General features: G+C 25.9%; 1 protein-coding gene across 4 annotated transcripts in view; it reads left to right on the top strand.

Annotated features, from left to right (window-relative positions):
* LOC127282758 (protein couch potato) overlaps positions 1–18,371 on the top strand; it is a 47,513-nt gene that overhangs the window by 19,330 nt on the left and 9,812 nt on the right. For 2 of the 4 annotated variants that reach the window (XM_051307237.1, XM_051307235.1), the window contains exons 3-8: positions 5,800–5,853; positions 6,499–6,561; positions 8,758–8,899; positions 12,277–12,410; positions 13,554–13,762; positions 17,346–17,550. In XM_051307237.1, the coding sequence (XP_051163194.1) occupies positions 5,800–5,853; positions 6,499–6,561; positions 8,758–8,899; positions 12,277–12,410; positions 13,554–13,762; positions 17,346–17,550 (807 nt within the window). The remainder of the gene's footprint in view (positions 1–5,799; positions 5,854–6,498; positions 6,562–8,757; positions 8,900–12,276; positions 12,411–13,553; positions 13,763–17,345; positions 17,551–18,371) is intronic. The other 2 variants (XM_051307236.1, XM_051307238.1) reach the window with 2 other exon arrangements.

Below are 18,371 nucleotides of genomic sequence, written 5' to 3' on the forward strand. Positions count from 1 at the left end.
TCGTTGCGTGCTGTTTCACCGCAATCTGTCCGAGTTTACATGTTCACAGATCGTGGTTCGTGCAAGATTCTGTAATTATGCAATTCCTTGTGTAGATTATCTATATACGAACCGCAGCTCGATTTACTGAATTTTTTTTCAAAAATATTCAAACAGTTTTATATATATATATATATTTCAATTAAACCGCAAAATTAAAATAATAAAAAATTTATCCTGTTGAAAGTTAACATCGTAATTCGCGCAAAATAAATTTTCAGTCCAAAGTTGAATTTTCAATTTTTTTATTTAAATAATTATTTTAAAAAAATTGATTTAAAATTTAATTTTTTTATTATTTGATTAGCATTATTTTTTTATTTATTAAATAATAATTCTCATTTATATTCTTTTGTTTCTTATTTGATATATTGATTATCATTTTTCTCTCCTCGAATTATACAAAATGAAATTGAAACATTGAAGGTTTCATTAATAAAATAATAGTTTGTATTGGTTTAGACCTTCGCATTAATAGCCAAGAACATTTTATTTTACGACTTGTTCTAAACGATATTGATTATCTGATAAAGTACATACAATTTATTTTCTTTTCGGCTAACGTTGGTTTGAAAGTCGCGTCTGACCAAAACTTACTTGTTCCACTTGTTACCATAATCTATATAAACTATAATTTCGAAATAATCAGATAAATCTCAAAATCAAATCACACTCTATGTACAAAAAAAAAAAAAAATACGAAATTGTCTTTTAATGAAAAATTTTCAATTATGTTTAAAAAAAATAGATAATTTACTGTTGGGATGCAAAAAATTTTTTTAAATTTATTTTTGACAAATGCTCGAATATGAAATCTAGAAATAATGAAATAATCCGCGTAATAAAAGAAAATGGAAAAATTTTAAATCGAATTATGCCAGTATAGTGTGTTACGTGATTTTTGATGAATGTTACATGCTTCAAGGTTTTTTTTTTTATCGCATTTTGACGCTTTCGGTGAAACTAATTACTAGAGTGCAAACTACAAAAGTGATTTTCTTTTATTATTCCTTAATTCAATATAAGTATTTAAATTATAAATTATAAAAAAAAAAAAAAAAAAAAAATTACAAAAATAATTTTGTATTGTATAAAAATAATAATTGTAATAATATTACTATTGTTTTAATAATGCGACAAAATTAACCTCTTTTATTCGATTGTTGAAGCTTGAAGCCATAATTGTTCAAAGTATGACATGATATAGTTGTAATATAGTAATATTACGACTATAACTTGTCAATTATGGTAGCACTTAAGATGTCTATTGTTCTGTCAGATATATAGTGCTCTCTAGTGAACCGACACATATATAAACTTAATAATGTTCCTATATTCTCTCAGAATTAGTGAACTAAAATAAATTTTAACAATTTATGATTGTGACGAAATTTCGTGAAAATTAAAAGAAATAAATTTAATATTAAAGTGGAAAAAAAGAATTTTATTTGATCTAAATAAATATTATTTGACTCAAACAATTTTTATTTATATTTTTATTAAATAAATATTATTTGCTTAAATTAAATAGTATTCGAGACAATTAAATACTATTTTCTTCAAATACAAAAATTATTCACTTTATTTAATTATTTGAATGAAATAAATTTTTAAAAATTTTATTTTATAAAGAAAAAAAAATGAGTTTTATTAAAATTAAAAAATAACGTCTAAATGCGATAATCAAACTTTTTTTTTAAGGACATGTACCTATTAATCAAGCTTTTAAAGTAGGAGTATTATCTTACGAAATGCGGATACGGTTCGTAAGATTTTTCAAGACATACATAAACCACGTAATACACTATATGTGTGTGTTTTATTCTTTGTGACTCTAGAACTATTTTTGTACATAATCACCAGGATGATTAAGATATTCATCTAGCCATGAGATGCACTTCCTGTCGAGGCTTCAATTATTAAGCAACCTCAATTTCGAACCCATTTTTTTAACACAGGAAATCAGAAAGCTCAAAAGAAAAGAAAACGAGTTCTTTATAGATTAGTATTCTATTGTTCTTTTGTCTATAAATTTTCAATGATAAAAATTTATCTACTGCGTAAAAAAAATTTTATATCTCAAAATTTTATTATTCTTATTAATTGGGGCACTTTTTTTTTACGTAATTTCCAATAATTTGTTTTTGTTGAATAATTTTATATAATTATTTTCATTGAGAAGAAAAAATTAAAAAGCTTTTAAATAATATATAATTATGTAAAGACGCTTTTATAATACGATTATTATTGTGTGTGTATAAAGTTTAATAATATAAATTTGAAATTAATTTATAGGTTGATGAATCATTGGTAATAATCAAAAGGATCAAAAATCTTTGATAGTCTGAAGGTTAGCCGTTGCAATGTGATTATCTGTATATCATCATTATTATTTTGGTTTCAATTACACATTCATTCAAAAACGTTGATTACACTGCTGGAAAACGACTGGCTGATCAAAGCCATCCGTTTCACGGATGAACAAGTTGAGCAAATCGTTATATAGCATATATCCAGTCAAGTCGTTCTTTTTAAAATGTTCATTCAACTATTTTTCCATTAATAATATACATAGAATATTAAATTGCACTTTATATTAAAGTAAAAATAAATTATCACTTATTTGGAAAATTTATTTTATATTATGCAAAAAATGTCCTGTTCTTTTTTTTATTATAAAAAAAAATAATGATCATTTTATTCTTTACAATTAGCAACAAATTAAAAAATAAATTTTAACAATCAATAAATATTTAAATCAGAATTAAAATGGACAATAGATTAAAATTGATAAATTTGTAAAATTATTTTCTCATTTCCGAACTGGCGAAATAAGCGGTTTAATTAATTTACAGAGTAAATTTCAATATACAATCCTCTGACAATAATTGATTCTGTTTTCTTTAAATATTGGTAATAAACGCATTGAATTATCGTTGAATGTATTGTAAAAAAATATTGAAAGAAATTTAAAAATATGCTTTTTTTCAATACGATTTTAATATAATTATTATTTTAGAAAATTAATATTCTCAATTTAATTACAAATAATGTAATGGAAAAAATAAATAATACAGAATAACAAGGAATTAAATTACAAATGTATAAAGCCATCGATATACGTTGACATTTGAACCGAAATCGAAACTTTTAATACCAAAGCACGGTCTTCTCTCTAATCTAAATAAAAAAAAAAAAAGTAGCTCCACTTTTACATGTATGGGGGAGAAACTTTGTTTCGCATCAAATTTCGTTGATTTTCGCACAAAACTATTTTCGGTAGTTTGTTCTCTGAGAATTCGACCTCACGAATAATATAGTAGAAAATTATTCTCTTGCACAGTAATTTCTCTCATTGTTATTGCATATATAACATGGAACCATATTTTATGGGAAGCTATATATATATATATAGTGTAACAAAAGAGTTTATATACCAACCAGTGGTTATGATATTAGGTTGAGAGAAAAGAAAAAGGGTCACAAATTAGAATTGGTTTTACTTCGTTGTTTTCAAAACCTCCAGATAATTATACAAGACACTGGTAAAACTTATTATCGTTCGGCTCACGCAAACAGAACTTTTAAAACTCGCATTTTTTTTTTTTTTTTGCAATATGTACTCACACACATAAATAACGCAGACTTTTTTTTTGTTCATTCTTGATAAACCACAAAGCTGGTTGTACTTTCTTTTTTACACGATTTTCCAATTGTTTCTTTATTTAGGATAATTACATTTTATTATTATTGTTAGCATAAATTTTTTTATTTCTGAATTTAAAAAAAATCTGTGGATATTTTTAATTTATAAAGTAAAATGTTTTTTTTTTTGAAATATTTAACAAGTTTTTAAAAAAATACGTCCTTTTATCTAAAAGTAATTAAATATTACTTTAATTATTCATTTTGTTTTTCAACAAAAAAGAATTTTTTTTTAGAAACAAATCATAATCCGTACTGAATTATTCAAAATTTTTTAAAATAATTTGAATCACAGTCTTTTTGTTATGAATTATTTAAAAATAAAGAATTTATTATTTATTTTAATAAATTATGTATTTATTTTTCATTTTACTAAATAATTTTATTATTAATAAAAAAATCAGTCATTGATTCGAATTAGTTAAAATTTTAACTAATTTAGATTTTAAATTAATGCAATTTAAATGTTATTTAATTTTTTTTTTTTGCAGATTTCTGTAGTTTATTTTTCCCTACACTATTTAACTCTTTGATGCCAAACGGTTGAAAGGCTTCATATAATCACACTGCTAGACGATACTCAATACTTAGATAAATTTTTTTTTCTAATACATGTAATCCTGTGTAATGTACTTACAACTGTTTAACTATAATTTTATTTTTATAATTGTTTTTCTATGCTTGATTTAACTTAATATTTATTTAGAAATATCACTAAAATATTTTTTATTTTCCGGTGAAAATTAAAAAAAAAAAAAAATTATTTTTTATTCCTACAAAATATGTTTTATTGAAAAAAAAAAAATCTCTGTATGTAATTTTAAATGCACAATTTTTTGCATGGTAAATTACCTTTCGGTCGAAGATTTGATATCGATCTCTGAAAGCAAGAACAATATGCAAATCTGTGAATAGTTTAAAATTTATGGATATTTGCGAATCGATAGATACTTACTTCCTTCCCTTTTAGAAGTAACTCCATTGCGTTTATCTTGGCTTTTATACGATGCGAACGTAAGCTGCTTATCGTTTCGTATTTTATGTAAGCATAAACTTTATAATATAGTATTATAATGTATATAGTTCCTAACTTCACTACATGATCTACAAAAGTATAAAGCGCAACTTGCATTTTTTTTTTGTGTGTGAAAAAAAATTTATTTTTTACTTTAAAGAAAATAATATAATTGATAATAAAAAAAAAGTCGGAAATTATTTTAAATAATACGCTATAATATTTTTCAGAATATTATATTAGAATATATATATTTTTCATATATACGTAATGTGTGTGGTCGCAAAGTAACGTGAGCCTAGATATTAAAATGAATAAGTACAAGGAAAAAAGTTTTATGAAAATAATAAATAAGAGTAAACTCAAGAAGTAGAGTCACTTTTATAATGATTTTTTATATTTAATATTACATTACTATTTTAATACTACAAGACAGTTTCATTTTATATAAAAAATTATATAAATTAAAAAAAATAAAAGCTTATATTTAAATTTCTAAAAATTAAAAAATTTTTTTAATTAATTGATTAATTGTAATAAAAATCTAACTATTAATTACTTAATTAAAATTTTAATTTGTATCCATTAATTAAGTTGAAGACATTCAGTATACAATATGGGAAAAAGTTATATGAATTCATATCTTTTGGGAAAACGGAGTCACTTTTTTCTAATTAATAAGAAAATATTACTATCCTAGTGGTATTTATTTAATTATAACTTTTAAAAGAGATAAAAAATATTGGTAATGCTTTATGGTGGAAGAAATTTTTATTTTTTTAATAATTGACTTTTTTTTATTGTGATTTGAAATTTATGGAGGTTTATCCTATAGATATTAAGTACATTAATTAACGGGAATGAAAGCCCTGTACTTTACCCTAATAAATGAATTTACATACTCATTAACAGTTAACTTGATATATGTATTTGTAAAATTACAAGAATCTTCTCTAATAGTGATAAATTAGATTCTTATAATTTACAATTTATTTACCAATAAATAAAATTTCTAATTGAAAACTATTTTTTTGTTTCAGGGTTATGAGGGTTCCCTCTTAAAAGTCACAAATAAAAATGGAAAAACGGCATCGGTGAGTTTAGTTTTTAATTTTTTAAAAACATTTTTTTGGAGAATATAAAAAATAGTTTAAATCTTTATTTTTATGTCAATTAAGGAATTAAAATTTTTTTGAATTCAATTAAATGAATGAATTTTTTTTCTTATTTTGTAAAAATTTAATTAAATTGAAACTGAGGATTTCGTTTTCAAGATAAGTTGGTCTTTTTCTTTTCTTTTTTTTTTTTTTTTAACTAATAGAAATGAATTATGCTTTTTCCTGAAAGCTTTTCGTGGATTTAAGAGGCTAAAAATGTTTAAGGAGTTTTTGGGGTTGAGTATATAGCCGAAGAAAAGTTTATATGCAGTGACCAAGTTTTTTTTAATGTGATTTTTATTTGTGGCCTCGCGGTCTCTGGCACGGTTAGGTACAAGTCTAAAAATCAATACGAAACAGTTCACGACCAGTTTGCTTTTCCTCGGTATCATTTTGAATTTTCAATACTTTTAAGAAACGTTTTTCCCTTTTGAGAATAGTTTTATTTTTATTATTTGAAAAAGAATTAATTTTTTTTGCTGGTCCTAAAACAAGTTACATCATGACAAAAAAAAGCTTTTATAAGGATTGTTGAAAAAAAAAATTATATCTAATATTTATTTCAATTTTTTAAAATTTCAGCCGGTGGGCTTCGTGACTTTTCACACGAGGGCAGGTGCGGAGGCTGCGAAACAAGACTTACAGGTAATACCCCGTTTCGCGAAAGACAAAAAAAAAAATGAAAAGGAAAAAAAAACGAGTAAACCGAGAACGTAAAGTCGTGCCGAGCTTCGGAATTAGAAGGACACGCGAACTCTTCTCTCTTTCTATTTTTTTTTTATTTTTTGAAATCTATCTTTTTCATGTATTTTTTTCTCTCTGTCTTTTTTCTATCTCTATATCTCTTTTTTTTTCTATTTACTCCAACCAAAAAAAACATATTCCACTCTGACTTACTACCAGCTGGCACGGGTTAATGTTACATAGTTTTTTTTTCAAACTGTATAAGCTTTTATTGAAATCTGGGAGAACCGTACAACACTTTGAATACCTTTTATATACATAATATAAATAGGCCAATATCCGTACCTCTGCGTACCAATCCTATACAGAAACATCGAGAAAAGGGATTTGTCGATAATCTTGTGTATTTAATACACCTATTTTGATATGAATATTATATTCTATTGAATAAACTAAAATACAATAAAAAGATGATTCTTTTTCAATCTATAAAATTTATAATTTCAAATTTCAATTTTTAAAATTATTTTACTTAATTGATTAATTGATTTTAATTCTTTTACAAATAAATATTTTCAATAATTGTTAGGAAAAAAAAATTAAAAAGTTATTTTAAATAATTTTAAATTATTTTAAATTATTTAAAAAAATTATTTTCAAAGAATCATCTGTATACAAAGTCTTGTATATATACAATTGGATGTATAAATTATTTAGTTTATAATGCAAAACAAACTTTTACTAACTAAATGAAAGTGTTTTGTATATCAGAATGCAAGTCTGCAACCGTCCAATTATATTTTGAACAGTTTATAGCTCTCGAAGAGAGGGAAAATTCTGTGGACGTTGGTTGTACGGGTTGTATTCCTATGTCGACTGTGTTAATTAATGCTGCAACGTTAACTAGAAGTTGAGTTAAATTCACTATTCTGCAATCTTCGCTTACTAACATTTTACAAAAGTGTTCATTATTCAGAAACGGGGGTAAAATTTGTTAACGAACTTTTTAATTTAAATATACAACGAATTTAAAGTGCTATTTTTTCCAAATGAAAAGATAAATTGTTTTTCTTTCAGAAAATTGTGAAAGTATATTTTTCCTTTTAATTTTTTGCAAAAAAAAAAAACATTTTTAATTAGAATTTTACTTTATTTGCAAAAAAAGAGAAAAAAAAATTCCGTTTTTGGTTTGAAAGTGAAAAAATTACTTTATTAGGTTGAAAAAGACAAATCCCTTGTTTCGATTGTTTACTGGTTGCACAGTGCGTAACATATATTATACTCGATATGGTGTTGTTTCGTGCCTTTGAGAGCGCATCACACCTTGTTAATTTTTTTTTAATTTTTTTTTAATTTTTTTTTATTTACCTCACCACGCAACTGACTTCACGCAATGCAAAATGTATATCCTGTATATCAGAAAATAATATAAACAGTATTTTTTTTTCCTTTTTTTTTACTAAAGACAGCAACTATGACAGCAACAGTCTCCCTGCATTCAATAAACATCCTTTTGTCGGATGACACACTCGCTCACGCTAAAAAAAAAATTTATTGGACCACGTGCCCCACTCGTCAATTGTATCATTCACAATAAAATCCAATTTTATAAATTCAAAGAGTTATGTGGATCCACAGTTCTTTCAAAAAAATAACTTTTCAAAATTTTAATTATTGAATTATTACTAATTAGTTTCTCTACACTCACAAAATTTCTTTTTCTATAAGTGGAAATTAGCTAATTTTTTTTTCTTTTTTAATTCAGATTTGGAGTATTTTGTAGAAATTTTATTCATAATTTAAAATCGATGCAATTAAAATGCATTTGGAAAAAAAAAGTATGAGCAAGTGGATCAAGGACAAGCAAAATCCTGTACTAATCCCATATAATGCAAGAGAATAGAGATTCCAATTAGAAGTATGCTTGATATTTTTTTTTAGAAACATTTTTTATACGTAGAATTAAAAATTCTTGAAATCGTATATATTTTATATATTTATTGTAATACAATATGTATAACGAGCTTGGGCACGGTAGTTCTCCTACTTTTTCCATTTAGCCACCTCTATATTAGTTATCTCTTCCACATAATCTCATTCCACAACATTTTATTCCACGTGTGCTCCCCGTTTACTAATTTAGGGATCTATTTGCAGCAGGGGGTTAGATTCGATCCTGATATGCCACAAACCATACGTTTGGAATTTGCAAAAAGTAACACAAAGGTTAGCAAACCCAAGCAACCAGCCGCTGCAGCAGCCACCTCGCACCCCGCTCTGATGCACCCTCTAACTGGACGTAAGTATGCACCGCCACAAAATTCACATGCTGATTATTAAACGTACGTTTTCTCACAACCTTCTTTTTTCACCCCCCGCTATCCCCCTTACACCTAAACCCTCCACCCTCAAAAATGCACCGATTTCAAAAAAAAAAATTCTATTCTACGCCTCGAACGGTTCTCGACGGATATTATTAAAAATATTTTAAATCGTGTCAAATGCCCTATTTTATTTTCATTTTTCCCGAAACAATTTTTTTTTTTCTATTTTTTACCTAGCATAATTTTAAATATAATAATCAATAATATTGATTCAAAAATTATAAAAATCCATGAGTGAAAAATTGCATTTAACGTCTAAAACTTTTAGGAACAAGTGCTGACGGAGAAAAACTTTTTTTTTAGAATAGTTATTTTTATAAAATTGGGTTAAAAATTTAGAGAAAGAATTGAAATATAATTTTTCCCTCTATTTTATAATATTCTAATAAAAGAAAATATTTATATTAATCAAAAAATAATTATTGCAGGAAGATTTAAATCAAATTCTATGATTAAGTAAATAATTGTAAATAAAATTGCAAAGAATCCATTAAAAATAATTTATTTAAAAACTGGGACAAAAAATCCGTATTAAATTTCCAAACATTTTTTTTTCGAAAAATGACCTCGTAATTATTTTTTTTTTAATTTGTTTTTAGTTAAATTTCATGGTTTCTGGTTACAAAAATTAAAAATGCAAATAAACCAAAAATTAATAACATGCGGTGAAAACAATAACAATAGAGCTTTGCGAATTGGGGTAAATTTTTAAAATTGGTAAATTTCTAAAGAGAAGAATTTTCCCTTGGTATATATATATATACTATATGTAGTTTCCACGTGTGTGGTGTGAATCAGAGGTCACTCCTGAATCAATAAAGTGCACAGTGTTGCTATACCTCGAACATAGAAACGCTTCGTTCACTTGTTATACGAGGTACCAAAACACATCAAACTTCACATAGTACAAATACTTCTCTCAATAAAATATTAAAGTCAACCTCGGATTTCATTTCGAAAATTTATCCCTTAGTAAATAATAACAAAAAAAAATTCCTAAAAATGAGTCATTTTTAATTATCAAAATATTTTTACTCGTTGAACATCAAAATTATTTGATTTGCTTGTTTGAAAATTGAAATATAATTCAGGGAATAATTACTAACTATATCATAACAATAATTATCAATTTGATGCTTTTCTCCAAATAACCGAAACTAATTTAGACTATTTATATAAATTATGTAACGATGATATTAATTGCATTGTCTTTCTCTTGTTTCTAGAAAACTCAATTTTTTCATACTATGCTTTTCTAATATCGGCTTCGAAATATTGGATTTGGGGGATTATTTTCCAGTACATTGACATCTAGCTTAAACTGCAAAAAAAAAGGTGTAGACAATAATAGACATAGACTCAATGCTTCGTCGCCACAATCTCAATTATTCGCATGAAATCTTGTTTGACTCGACATATAACGTCCAATGTAGTATCATTCGATTTTTATACCAATCTTTTCGATTGTCACGAACCTACAATCAGATTTTATTGGAGAGAAAAAAAAAATGTAATAGTACAAAAAAAATATCATCACAAAATGATCAATTTCAAACCTTATCAAAATTAGAGTCTTCAATTTTGTCAAATAAACACAAAGTGTTAATAACAAATTATATAAATGTAAATTCAAAGCAAACTTTTTATATTTATGTAAAATTATTTTTATTGATTAAACAAAGAAAATTGCGACTCGAAGGGGAAAAAAAATATTTTCATTATCATGTTGACGATTGAATTAGTTCCTATGTGTTAGTATATAACACAAAAAGTCCTAATGTGATCTTGAAGATAATCTGATGACATGCTATTTACTGCGGGTTTTTCTGTCACGCAATACGGATATATTTTCCAGAAACCAGAAACTAAAAAAAATTATTTACTATCGATTTCTTAAAGGACTGACCTTTTTTTTTTAACGCACTTTTTAGGGAAGAGAAATATTTCTCATTTTTTATCATACAAAAATTAAACTTGTTTTATTAAAAAAAAAAAATTAAATATTTTTTATTCGTGAAAAATCAAAATTCTTTCACTGAAAAGTTTTTTCTAAACTATTTTCCGGAACGTATGTATGTAGAAAAAGAAAAATATTGATGTTAATTGCAGTAATTTTAAAACAACTCAATCCTTCGCATCTAATCTAAGAATGTAATCTGCAAAATACACGGTATAAAAAACCCATTAACGTCCATTTCAATGACACAGTTGTATATTGCAACTAGGACATTTTAAAAAAAAAAAATTTCTACAATATATATATATGTGAAAATTGTGAATATTGTATTTGAAAAAGTTTTTTTTCTTTCTTTTTTTATTATTCCAAATATAAAGACATATAATGATATCTTTAAGTAACGATCGTTCCTGAAACTGGGTCAGTTATTTAAATATTTTTCTCAGCTCTTCTATTATTTGTGTATAAAAATCGAATCACCAGGAAATTGCATCAAAAGTTCATTTTCATTTAATGACTCTTTGAATTTTAATTTTCAATTTTACAATTTTTTTTTTTAGATATTTTCCCCGACAATTTCTTTTAATATTTATTTTTTGTATATTTTAGAAAATAATTATTACTGGAATAAAATATCCACGATATACATAAATTTAAAAACTACCATCAGCTTTTATAAAATAAAGTTTTTTTAGCGGCAGAATAAATTCCAAATGCCGGAATTTAGAAAACCACTCGTCAATAAAGATTCTCATAACTTTCAATTGAAATTTGTCACAATTTATATATAGGAAATAGGTTTTGAAACTTATATAAATCGTCTAGTTTATAGAGTTGTAAAATTTCCAATATTTCCACTTTTTCCTCCCTTTAGTGTGCTCTCGCATATATCTCTTGTTTTATCGTTTAATTTCCTTTAGAGTCTTTTTTTTTTTTCATTGTGACAAAAATGGAATATCATTTTCCCGGCATAATTAAAGCGAGACAGTTACTCCTACTGATATTTGATTTGCAAAATTCAGAAATGTCAGTTGATGCTATGTGGACTAAATTTAAACTCTATAATTTAATCACCGAGAGGAAATTCACTTTTGAAATCCTTAATAATTTCATTTGTTTTTAAATTTGAATTTTTTTTTTAATTAAATAACAAAAATTTGCAATTAAATTATAAATTGAAATTTAAAAAAATTCAAAATGAAAATTGATGAATTTTACATTGAAGAGAAATAGTTTTTTGAAAAAAAAGGAAATTTGGAAATTTTACGTTAATAAAAAATTGATAAATTAAGTACTAAACACAGGAGAATAATATAAATAAATTCTATTTTACAGCCCTAGGAAGTCCATTCTTTCCGAGTGGTCCAGAACTGTGGCATCATCCCTTAGCTTATTCAACGGCTGGTGAATTACCTGGGACATTGCAACATGCGACGCTGGTTCATCCCGCATTACATCCTCAGGTCCCCGTACGTTCCTATCTTTGACTATCTGCAGACAAAGCTCTGGAGCCGCCGACGAGCGCCCCGATGCACGTTAGTGACACATGATGGTTATAATCGTACATAAATACATCAGGCTTCGGAATTTTATTTTAATTTATGTATCGTAGGTACACTGATAAAAAAAAAACCGACACGAAGCGGACAATCGATACACAAAATCAAAATCCCCCAGAAAAGTTATTTTGTGATTTGTTATAAAATTTCATTTAATACAATTTCCATTTAATTTGATTCTTATCATTTAGAATATTATAATTAATTTACGATTTTCATGTAATATTCATATATACATATCCAATTATCATTTCCCCTGTATAATTAAAATTAGATAGTTACTCACAATATTATTGAATTTGTGAAATCATAAATGATTAAATTAGCTACATCTTATTTGAAAATTATCAAATCAAATTTAGCATAATTTTTATTTTATGAAATTTTTCTTAATTTCGATATTTAATTTTGTATAATTTTTTTTTTAATTTAATTTTATTTCCAAAGCCCGTAGATCACACACGCGTGCATTTAATAATTATATTCATATAGGTAATACGAATCGCGTAACAAGCGTACAACTATTAAATTCATCAGAGAGGTTCAGGTAATGATAAGATTACACGATAAGACATGAAACACGAAAAAAAAAATTCTGCCTTTGAAGAAAATCCCTTTTCTACAATCGAAAAAAAAATCTATTAATTAATTTTTTATAAAATTCAGTCAAGCGGAAATAGAAATAATCTGACTGATAATGAAAAAGACCTATATAATTTTTATAAAAATTTTCAATCAAGATCTTCCGGTAATTAGAAAGAAAAGTCAATTTTTTTTTTAAATAGAAAAAAACTCAGTTTTCTTCGATAGAAACATTTTTCTGGGAAAATAGAAATTATTTACTCACTGTGAGGGGAAAAAAGTTGATTAATCCTTTTAAATTAAAAAACTTTAGATATAGGATACGGAATGTAATTAATTTTTTTTTTTTAATAATATTCGGTGCTAGATAAAGAAGATAAGAGTGTGTCTATATGTTTAAATGTATACTGTTTTTAGCTGTAATTTTTTAATTTGAAACTAATTAATTATCAATAGTATTTATTTTTTTAGGCGCCTATGTCACTACCGCATCCTACTACGTTGACGTCGATACACGCCTCGTTACCGCACTTTTTACCATCACCAGCATTGGCGTCACCAGTAGGTTCATCGTCGTCACAACCAAGTATTGCCGTTAGTAATGCTCCCTGCTCGACTCTATTCGTGGCGAACCTAGGACAATTCGTCTCAGAGCACGAGCTCAAGGAGATCTTCAACAGGTTAGAGATTCACTGATGCATTTCTAGACACTAGATTTAGATTGTTGTCGGATCCAGTCAACCTCTATTTTCTCGCCAATTTTCTCCTGTCTCACTTTATTTCTTCAACATCAGGAATCTCTCAACGAAAATGTGTTAAATTCACAAGACACTTGAAAATTGACACATTAATTTTTTTTAAATTCTCTCTTAAAAATTTTTAATTTTCAAATATTCTATAACAAATTTAAAAATCTTATTTTAAAGTAGAAAGACAATAGCCCTTTTTTAAAAAACAGTAAAACTAATTACAGAGATTTCTGATATCAAAGAATTAAAGGAATTCAAACATATATATGACTAAAGACATGAAAAGAACTTAAAACTTGAAAGGGATTTAATTTAAAAGCCCTCAGGAACGAAGGATATATTCAAAATTTAAAAACCTCTATCTAATTTCAAAAAAACCTTTTAATTTAAAATGGCCTTTAAGTGTAACTGAAGGCATGAAAAAAAATTTTTTAAATCGAGTTTGCTCTATATTAGCAACTCTAGATAAAACAAAAAAAGAAATATTTTTTTTTTTGGCAAATGAGAATTTAAAAAAACAAGAAACATTAAAAAAAATATTCAACCTCTCACATTTAACTTGATCATACATATATAATTTCCCCGGATTTCTCTTGTATAATAATTCCTTTATTGCAGAATATAACAAGCCAGAGAGCGAAACTCAATTATAAGTTTCTAATCTAGAAATTTCTGGTGCTTATTGATTTATTGACTATATAGTCGGAAATATTGAAGTAAATGACAGTGCACGTATGCATGAAATTTACTCGAAAATAAAATTTCATCCCTTTATTTAAACAAAAAATATTCAAATATTATTTTCCTCAATATAATTCAAATTAGGGAGAAATATTTTATCCAAAGATAAATATTTGCCTGGAAAATAATAAATAATTATTTTTATTATTTTAAAAAATGTAAAACAATTATTTAAAAAGAAAATAATTCCTATCAAATTCGAAAAGAATGGAATAATAATTTCGAATGGAAAAAAAAAATATTTAAGGTGTGTAACGAGATTTTTTTTTTAACTAGTTCGAGAAATGTTGATCTCACAGAGAGCAAGCATATGATTCTTTTTCGTGAAAAAATATCTGCGTGTTCTGCAGTGTACTTTCCCACGATTATGAGTGCAAGCAAACTATATACGTTTATGAATCATAGCAATGAGCCTCGCTTTTTTTTTTGTATGAGGCTTTTAATCCTCAGTGTAACGTACGCGAGTCTTTCAAGCTTGCAATTTATCTAAAAAGCCCAATTTTGGAAGGAAGCAATTTCACAACGAATTCTCTGCAAAAAAAAAAAAAAAAAACGAAACCTCTTTCAACGTTTTTAATAGGATTTGAATTTCGTTTTATTAACCGAAAGTCCTACACAAAATAGAGTCATAAATTTACGAAATATTTTCTTTTTCACTATAAAACCTTTTTTTTGTATTTAAAAATATTTTTAAAAACGATTTGATTTAATTATTAAACTAGTTATTTTGTATTTGATTTAATTTTTCTTTTTTTTTGTAACAGAAAAAAAAGATAATAAAAAAAAGGCGAATTAGAGGATTTGAAAATCAATAGGTTTCTCTTTGAAACTTGAGGAGAGTTTGTTTTTCTACAGTCTACAGGAGCAGGATTTCTAGAGTGAAATTACATCAGCAAGCTGCTCTACCCAGAAAACCGTTATACCGTTATTCGCTTACATATTTCTTAAACTCTGATTTCAAGTAAAACGCATACACCGTATAGAATAAGTCTATCTGTGGGGAAAGGACTGTGTTTAGAATTGCGATTTTAGATATAAACTTCCACATTTGATTTTCGCGTTTATCGATAATTTTATATCGCACAAGATTCGCACTTTATAAAAAAAAAAATTATTATTCAATGTATAATTATAAGTTGTGTCTTACAACATTTTCAATGAGTCAGAGCATTTGTAAATTATAAATTAGAAAATTGAATCTGAGAAAAGTTCAAATTAATTTTTAAAAAAAAATTTCACGTTGCATGTTTATATTTTGAATCTCATGATTCAAAAGATAATTCCTATTTTAATTTCCCGTAGATCAAATTCTATAAAGTAGATTTAATACTGAACCGAATTTTTTTTATTAATTCTAAATCAAATTATATTTAACATTTTTATTTAACTAAATTATAAATTCAATGAATTTACATTTAATTTTTCATATGGAAAAAAAAATTTTACTTTGAATTTCGTATTTTTTAATTCTAATGAGAGAACAATAAATTTTTTTGTGAATAATTAATGATTTTGTCAAACGATTTAATCAAACAAATTCCGTATGTGCATTTGTTAGTGCGTTTGATTGTTTAGCGTGATCGATGACTGCCCTATAAATCATTTTGTCTACTCATTGGTTTAGTACTTACCAATATTCGCTAATCATCGTCATTGACGTAGTTGTCTGTGTTAAGTACACTATAGTATAACCCTGTTTCCAAAACCCCATGGCATTTTACCATAATCAATAATATTATCAACGACAAAGCTTGTATGATAATGTCCCTGTTAAATTATCATTCAGAATTAATCAATTATTTACAAAAAAAAAAAAATTGATCTAATTTCGTATTTTATCCAATTTTTTTTTTAAATTCTTGATTAATAAGTTATCAAAATAAAAAAATTTTTTTCGACTTTGTTTTCACACAAAAGAAAAAAAGCTTTTGAAATTCATTACTTGAAATATTTAACGAAACTATGAATTCATCTAAAAGTTTAGACACACTTTTTTGATAGATTTTTCTGCTAGAATGATTTTTATTTTTATGACTGACGGTTTTAGTTGTTTGGAGTGGATTTGATTACCTAAAAACCTGGTCAATTGTGAATAGCATATTACTTTTCATTCTCCTCTATAACCCAGATATCACAGTTTTAATTAATTTTCACAATTTCATTGTTAAAACCACCTATGCATATTATATAAATATTTGCTTGAAAAACGTTGCGCTTTCTTCACCTCTGAGATCACCAATTAAAAATATTATTTAAAAAAAAAATTTTATCAATAAAAATAAATCTTGTTTTTCTAATTCTGCATTCACTAATAAAAACAATTTTCAATAAATGTGCAAATTTAACTACACCGTTAAAAATGGTTTTTTTTTCTAAATAAAAAAGAGTGCACTTGTAGATAGAATTTTCAAAGTGGTGGCTTTCGAAGTAATGGCAAGAATAAATAAGTAAATCGCTTCCTTAGAAGTATATATATATATTGAATGAAATTCTTTTTGCTCTTATAAAAAGGGAATAAGAAAGTAGTTTGAATTATAAAACAGAAAAAATTTTATTTTCTAGTTTCTATTTAACTTTTCTCAATGTAATTTGATAGATTCTTTTTTTTTTTTTTAATTGGATTTTTCTTCGCGAGTGATAAAAAAAAAAAAAAAAAAAAAAAAATTGGTGAAAGTATTTATATATCGTGATAGTTGGGATGTAATTTTTAACGGTGTATAATTTACTTTACTAACTAGAGCACGTATTGTACGCTTCTCTTGTTTATGCACAGTTTTCCTGGTTTCTGTCGGCTTCGTATGCATACGAAGGGAGGCTCGCCAGTGGCCTTTGTCGAATATCAAGATGTTCGCTACGCGGCCCAAGCAATGGCCACACTTCAAGGATCCCTTCTGGTCTCCTCCGACCGGGGAGCAATACGAATCGAATATGCAAAGTCAAAAATGGCCGAGGTGGGCTTTACAAATCTCTGGATCGAAGTAGGTTTCATTCTATCTATGATCAGGGCTTATTACGCGTGGGCCGCAACAAAATTTATTATTTCCAAAATTCTATTCATTTTTTTGTCTGAAATTTGTTTCAAAAAAATTTTTTTTATATTTATTTCTAAAAAAAAAAAATGTTGAAATCGGACAAAATCCACGAGCATAATTTATTTTATTTTATTTTTTTGTATTTTAATTGTCGTTTTTTTGAATCTCGGTTCATTTAAGATATTGGGACAATGGCCGCAAGCTTTCGCTTTATATAAACGGATATAATATATATTTTTTTTATTTTTGCTTCTTTGCCTAAGACATTCATACTGGATGAAAAATTACTGAACCAGAGTTTATATCTTGACGCTACCTTTTTCTGAGAGAAAAATGCGACCTATTTCATTTTTCATGGTCTGAAAATTTTGGCTTGAATAAACCAACGGGGAGAGACGTGAATATAATATTTTTTTTTTATAAATGATTCTAGATTTATATACTTTAGCTATGATTATAAGATGAAAGTAGATCATTCCAAAAATTGATAAATGGAAACAAGTTACAATTTCAGTGATACTGAAAATAGTTATAGGATTGAACAAGTTTTCTCTCAGTCTTTGATGCAATTTTTTTTTTGTTGTTGTTAAAAATAAATAATGTTTTTCGTTTGCAGAATTTATGTGATCTATTCGGTTCGTTTTGCTTTCCTTGGTTTTTATATCTAGTGAACATTTTTGTTGATTCGAAAAAATGGATAATAAATCTTTTTTTCAGTCAAGAAAATATTCATTCACATTTTTGACTTTACTTTTAAGATTTGCACG

This window comes from Leptopilina boulardi, unplaced genomic scaffold, assembly GCF_019393585.1.
Source record: "Leptopilina boulardi isolate dan_hultmark-lab unplaced genomic scaffold, ZJU_Lbou_2.1 LbouV2_302, whole genome shotgun sequence".
NCBI classification, from domain to species: Eukaryota; Metazoa; Arthropoda; class Insecta; order Hymenoptera; family Figitidae; genus Leptopilina; species Leptopilina boulardi.